The sequence below is a fragment of the Colobus angolensis genome, unplaced genomic scaffold (assembly GCF_000951035.1).
Source record: "Colobus angolensis palliatus isolate OR3802 unplaced genomic scaffold, Cang.pa_1.0 Scaffold38, whole genome shotgun sequence".
Taxonomy (NCBI): domain Eukaryota; kingdom Metazoa; phylum Chordata; class Mammalia; order Primates; family Cercopithecidae; genus Colobus; species Colobus angolensis.
This window is the reverse complement of record NW_012117154.1, coordinates 5499899-5507013: the sequence shown is the minus strand read 5'-3', so window position 1 is coordinate 5507013 and position 7115 is coordinate 5499899. Positions and strand designations below refer to the sequence as shown.

Here is a 7115-nt window from a genome sequence, read left to right as displayed (position 1 = left end):
TTACTTAGCCAGAGTCCCTCTCCACCCACAAATTTACTTAGCCAGAGTCCCTCTCCACCCACAAATTTACTTAGCCAGAGTCCCTCTCCACCCACCGACTAGCCCCCCGAAGCCCACGCACAGCATCTTTCAGGACAGTTCTGCAGCACATATTTTTGAAAGTACGTTTGCTTTTTCCATTAGTGGGTTTTCTCTGAGTGCTTTTAATATTGTTACCAGGGCATGTGCCCAGTGGGAAAGATGTTCCTCCTGCTTCAACAAAAATTCCCTGAGCCTCTAGACCAGGGCTGGCTTCTGAGCACTTGAGATGTGCCTGGTCCAAATTAAGATCAGCTGAAAGGGTAAAATACACACTGGATTGCTTAGGCTTAGCATGAAAAAATTCCTGAATACTTTTTTATGTTGTACTTTTTCTATATTTATATTAATAGATGTTGACATAATATTTTGGGTGTACTGGATTAATGAAATGTTACTAAAATTACATATGTGAATCTTAGCAAGAATTTTTGTGGCTCAAACCAAGATTGTTCTAAAGTTTATACGGAAAGGCAAAGGAACTAGAATAGAATGGCTGGAACAATTTTGCAAAAGAAGAATAAAGTGGGAGGAACCATTCTGCCCAGCTTTGAGACTTGATTAAAGCTACAGTCATCCGGACTGCATTGACTGGGTTCCGCCGAGTGTGGTGGTGCTGGAGAGATGAGTGGAGTAGAAGGGAGACCCAGGCATTGGCTCACGTAAGTGTGGGCACCCGGCTTTGACAGGGACGCAGTAGCCAGTCAGCAGTGCCGAGGCCGGGGGGCATTGTAGACAAAAAGGTGGACCTCAGCCTCAGCCTCTCAGCTTATATAAAAATTAATTCAGATTGGATAACAGATTTAAATGTAAGATGTATAATTGTAAGACTTTACTAGCTGGGCGTGGTGGCTCACGCCTGTAATCCAAGCACTTGGGAGGCTGAGGTGGATAAATAGCTTGAGCCTAGTAGTTCGAGACCAGCCTTGGCAACATGGAGAAACCCCGTCTCTACTAAAAATGCAAAATTAACCAGGCGTGGTGGCGCATGCCTGTAATTCCAGCTACTCCAGAGGCTCAGGCAAAAGAATCACTGAACCCGGGAGGCGGAGGTTGTGGTGAGCCAAGATCGCACCATTGGACTGCAGCCTGGGCAACAACAGTGAAACTCCATCTCAAAAAAAAACATAGCCAGTGATGTGTGCCTGTAGTCTAACAACTCAGGAGGCTGAGGCCGGAAGATCGCTTGAGCCCTGGAGGTGGAGGTTGCAGTGAGCCGAGATCACACCCCTGCACTCCAGCCTAGGTCACAGAGTGAGACTCCCTCGTAAAAACAAAGACTTTTCCAAGAAACACAGGAGAAAGTCTTTGGAACCTTGGGCTTGGCAAAGGTAAGTCTTAGATGTGATACCAGAAGCGTAGTCTGTGAAAGGGAAAATCAATCCTTTAGACTTCAACAACATGAAAAACCATTGCTGGGCAGAAGACCCTCAAACTGGGAGTGGGAGGAATGAAAAGACAAGCCCAGACAGGGAGAAAATACTTGCATACTACACGTGACAAAACATCTAGATATACAGATAAGGAACTCTCAAACACAACTGTAAAATAACACTGTGTCAGTCCAACTAGAAAATGGGCAAAAGGGCCGGGCGTGGTGGCTCATGCCTGGAATCCCAGCATTTTGGGAGGCTGAGGCGGGTGGATTATGAGGTGAGGAGTCCAAGACGAGCCTGGCCAATGTGGTGAAACCCCATCTCTACTAAAAATACAAAAATTAGCCAGGTGTGGTGGCGGGCACCTGTAGTCCCAGTTACTTGGAGGCTGAGGCAGGAGAATTGCTTGAACCTGGGAGGCGGAAGTTGTGGTGAGCCGAGATCATGCCACTGCTGTACTCCAGCCTGGGTGACAGAGTGAGACTCCATCTCAAAAAAAAGGAAAAGGAAAATGGGCAAAAGATGTGAAGAGACCTTTTACTGAAGCAGATTTATTGATATTAATATATGTGGCCTACAAGCACGTGAAAAGATGTTCAGCGTCTTTAGCCACTAGGGAAATGCAAATTAAAACCACAAGGAGACACCACTTCATAACTGCCGGAATGGCTAAAATAAAACGTAGTGACCCCACCAGATGCTGGTGAGGCCGCTGAGAAACTGGATCTCTCCTGCGTTGCTGGTGGGAGGTGCAAAGTGCTGCAGCCTCTCTGGAAAACAGCCTGTCAGTTTATTAAAAAACGAAACATCCTCCTAACAGATGACCCAGTCATTGCACTCCTGGGCATTTATCTCAGAGAAATGAAAACGTATGTACAAAAAAACCTGTACATGACTGCTCCTAACAGCTTTATTTGTGACAGCCCCACGTGGAAAAAAACCCAAGTGTCCTTCCATGAGCGAGTGAATTGCTGAACAAACGGTAATGCATGCGAACCATGGAATATTATTCAGCAATATAAAGGAATGAGCTTTTCATTGAGGTAACATCCTGGAGGGATCTCAAGGGCATTATTTCAGTTAGAAAAAGCCAATCTTAAAGGTCACAGGCTGTCTGGTTTCATTTATATGACACTCTTTTTGTTTTTGTTTTTGTTTTGAGACGGTGTTGCCCAGGCTGGAGTGGATCTCGTCTCACTGCCGCATCCACCTCCCAGGTTCAAGTGATTCTTCTGCCTCAGCCTCCCGAGTAGCTGGGATTACAGGCTCCCACCACCACACCTGGCTAATTTTTGTATTTTTAGTAGAGATGGGGTTTTGCCATGTTGGCCAGGCTGGTCCTGACCTCAGGTGTTTCACCCTCCTTGGCCTCTCAAACTGCTGGGATTACAAGCATGAGCCACCATGCCCGGCCTATGTGACATTCTCGAAATGACAAAATTGTAGAGATGGAGAGCATTTTCTCTAGACATGTGTCTTTTAAAATCGTGAAGCTGGCCAGGCGCGGTGGCTCAAGCCTGTAATCCCAGCACTTTGGGAGGCCAAGACGGGCGGATCACGAGGTCAGGAGATCGAGACCATCCTGGCGAACACGGTGAAACCCCGTCTCTACTAAAAAATACAAAAAACTAGCTGGGCGAGGTGGTGGGCGCCTGTAGTCCCAGCTACTCGGGAGACTGAGGCAGGAGAATGGCATAAAACCCGGGAGGCGGAGCTTGCAGTGAGCTGAGATCCGGCCACTGCACTCCAGCCTGGGTGACAGAGCGAGACTGTCCGTCTCAAAAAAAAAAAGAAAAAATCGTGAAGCTTTCATTTCCCAATATTTCAAAACCAGTAGCTTTTTCTAAACCTCCTCAGCCTTTGCAGGTCACGTTAATAAATAATCCTCAAAACTGTTTTTCAAGCTGGGCACAATGGCTGCACTCCCAGCTATGCGGAGGCTGCGGCAGGAGGGTTGCTTGTGCCCAGGAGTTTGAGGCTATAGTGCGCTATGTTCACGCCTGTGAAAAACCACTGCGCTCCAGCCTGGGCAACAGAGTGAGACTGTCCTTTCAACATGTTTGTTTCACCTGTTCTGCTGTAGTGTGTAGCGCTCAGCTTGCTTTCCTTTCACTGCTTTCAGGATCCTTTGCACAAAACTTTTCCTGGGAGAACCAGGAAAATCTGCTCCCTAGCCCTGGGGAAGACTGTGAACAGAGGAGGTCAGGGCTAGAGTAGAAAGGAGTTGCATCTTAACTCCTTTCAGTTTTGAGGAGTTTGACTACCGGCGCAGCAGAGGCCCCTGAGTGGCTGCTTTCTGCAGGATCACTCTGTGTGTGAATAGAAAATCTGTGCAAAACTCAGATAGTCAGTGAGGTTTCTGGGCTTTCTGAGCTGAGGGTGTCTGGCATCTCCCCACATCTCAGAGCTCAGCACAGAAAGGAGTCCCCGCTCCCTTAGCCCTGCCTGGGGAGGTTACTCTCCCAGTTGAGCAAGTCGTGGTTGAACCTGGCGGGGCACACCCATCTGGTAACAACAGAAAGGTCAGATTCCTTGTTCTAGACCTTTCCTCCTTGGTACTGAGAAGGGCGTGGATAGGGTCTCCCCAGGGAGTGGAGGTGTTCTGGCTTCTCCCCAGGAATCAAGATGCAGATCAGGTGGTCCAGCCAGATCCGGGCTCTGTCAGCACTCTCTAGCGTCCCCTGTGCAGGCCACGGTCGTACCCTTTGTTGTGTGGCATGTGTGGAAGGGGAGAAGCTTTGTGCTCGTTCTGCTGCCCCGAATGAACAGCCCTTCAACACCAGCTGCCCATGGCAGGTGTCCCTCGAATATCTGGACAAGAAATGGACTTCGTTTTATTTGAACTGATAAGATATTCTTGTGGGTGCCAGGCTGCAGATTCCAAAACCACATTGTTTCCTTGCAAGATTTCTTCAGTAGCACAGGCTTTATTTGAACTTTCTTTCAAGTACGTGAACCTGGAAACCCATAGACAGGCTTAGTGTTAAGTGGAGGGAAGGCAGTGGCCTGGCCAAAGCCAGACTGGGATGGTCCCCGGAGGCCACTATGGAGAAAGACCCCAGGCCAGGGCCACCTCCTGTCGTGGGCCAGGGATGTCAGAGGCCAAGTGCAGGTCGTTGTGGTAGCATTGGAACCTTGCAGCTAGCAGGTGCTTTGTAAATATCAAAAAACAATATAAAAGTTTAAAATCACTTTTTATATGGAACATGAAAAACTTCTCTTCCAGATCTTAATGCTAATCTAACTAAACTTTTGAACTTTCTTGGCATAACTTGTGCAAACAAAACATTTGGAACTTTCCAACCACTCTTAATTATCTGGAGGTGAAGAAGGTGTCAGGTCAAAGGATTTATCAGGGCTTTCTTGTACATGGGGTGCTCCGTACAAGTACATAAGAACTGAATGAAGGGAGTAAGTGGAAAAGTCAGTTTAAGCTTCTGTCTTTCATGGTTAAAGATCTAATAGAGGCTAGACGTGGAGGCTCATACCTGTAATCTGAAGTGGGAGGCTAAAGCAGGAGGATTGCTTGAGGCCAGGAGTTTGAGACCAGCCTGGCCAACATAGTGAGACCACATCTCTACAAAAAAGTTTAAAAAGTTAGCTGGGCATAGTGGTACGTGCCAGTAGTCCCAGTTACTTGAGAGGCTGAAGCTGGAGGATCGCAGGAGGCCACGAATGTGAGGTTATAGTGAGCTGTGATGGGACCATTGTACTCCAGCTTGGGTGACAGAGCAAGACCCTGTCTCAAAGTAAAATGAAAGAAAATAAATCTAGTAGAAAAAACAGACCATGTGCATGACATTATGTGAAGCTGAGATAGTGGTTTAGGAAGAGTCAACTTTTTGGGGGAATCACGGAGGAGGTGAGAATAATTGAAGGGAGGAAGGTGTCTGGGAGGGTGAGGTTAGGGCTCTGTCTTGAAAGATGGTAGAACCCCTGTGGTGGACTGAGGGGAAGTGGCTGTGCCTGGGGTGAACCTCGCGTCCGCTGCCTGGGGTGTGTTAGGGGGTGTACCAGGAAGTGGCCGATTCTCTTACCAGACATCAGCCTGTCCCGTGTGCCGGTGCCGAGGAGGGTCCAAGTATATTCTGCTGTACAAGGCTGCTACATGTCTTGCCCTCTTGGCCCTTGAAGTGTGGTGGGAGAGAGACGTGAGATCAGTCACACACAGGCATGGCTACATGGGTGACAGTGCTGTGAAGGAAATCACAGAGCACTTTTGGAAAGCGTGCCACACTTTGGACAGGTGGATCAGGGAGACCCTCCCCGAAGAAGTGAAGTTAAGCTAAGACTGAGGAGTGAGCAGGCATTGCAGAGAGGCCTGGGGAGTGAGGAGTGAGCAGGGGAGTAGGGAGTGGGGACTGAGGAGTGAGCAGGCATGGCAGAGAGGGCTGGGGAGAGGTCCAGCCATGGGGGCGAGCATGTGCAAAGGCCCAGAGGCAGGACCCAGCTTGGCGTTCTGGGAAGTGTGGCTGGAGAGGGTGGGGTTGGGTGGGGTGAGAAGGCTGCCGAGGGCAGTGGCTTGGCGTTCTGGGAAGTGTGGCTAGAGACGGTGGAGGTGGGGTGAGAAGGCTGCCGAGAAAGGCAGTGGCTGGTTGTGTGCAGGAGCTTGGGGTTTCTTCCTGGGACAGTGGGAAGCCGATGAAGCTTCAGGCTGGCAAGCGATGTGATCGGATTTATGTTCTAGAAGAACCGCTCTGCAGTGTGGAAAATGGGTTGGCGGCCCAGGCAGAGGAGGAAGAGTTATCTGGAGACTCTTGCAGCCTTACAGGTGGAAGAAAGTGGGGTGTGGCTAAGGGAGGTAGTAACGGGGGCTGTAGGTAGTTGGTGTGTTGGGCAGGTGTGAGAGGGAGGCCAGAGAGGTCACAGCGGTTCCAGGTCTCTCTGACAACCGCGTCCTAAGATGCAGGAGGTGGGGGCAGAGAGACTTTGTCAGGAGAGTCCAGATGTTTACTTTTGACATGTTGGTTTTTGGGTTGACTGTTGCCTTCTGAATGAAGATGCAAATGGTTTTCCTTTTATAGATTATGTTTTTGGTGACAAGTCTAAAAACTGTGGCTTGCTCTAGAGCCCAAAGATTTTCTCTGTTTTTCTAAGTTCTATTATTTAATATTTTATGTTTTAAGACTGATCCATTTTGAGTTAATTTTCTAATAAGATATGAGGTTATAGTTCATTTTTTTCTCTCTGGATGCCCAGTTGTTCCAGCACCATCTGCTGAAATAGTTGCCCTTCCTCAGTTGGACTTTAAAGTCCAATCCGCTTTTGTCTTTGTAAAAAAAATGCACGCCGGGCGCAGTGGCTCACACCTGTAATCCCAGCACTTTGGGAGGCTGAGGTGGGCAGATCACGAGGTCAAGAGATCGCGGCCCTCCTGACCAACATGGTGAAACCCCATCGCTACTAAAAATATAACAGTTAGCTGGGCGTGGTAGCACATGCCTCTAATCCCAGCTACTCGGGAGGCTGAGGCAAGAGAATCGCTTGAACTGGGAGGCGGAAGTTGCAGTGAGCTGAGATCGCGCCACTGCGCTCCAGCCTGGGTGACAGAGCAAGACTCCATCTCAAAAAAAAAAAAAAAAAAAAAAGAAAAAATCGTGAAGCTTTCATTTCCCAATATTTCAAAACCAGTAGCTTTTTCTAAACCTCCTCAGCCTTTGC

The 7115-nt window shown here is 48.5% G+C and overlaps 1 protein-coding gene across 1 annotated transcript in view; it reads left to right on the top strand.

Annotated features, from left to right (window-relative positions):
* PRDM15 (PR domain containing 15) overlaps positions 1-7115 on the top strand; it is an 81921-nt gene that overhangs the window by 9400 nt on the left and 65406 nt on the right. Inside the window, 3 exon segments of the mRNA XM_011954223.1 lie at positions 3577-3626; positions 3628-3655; positions 4072-4250. Coding sequence (XP_011809613.1) covers positions 3577-3626; positions 3628-3655; positions 4072-4250 — 257 coding nt within the window.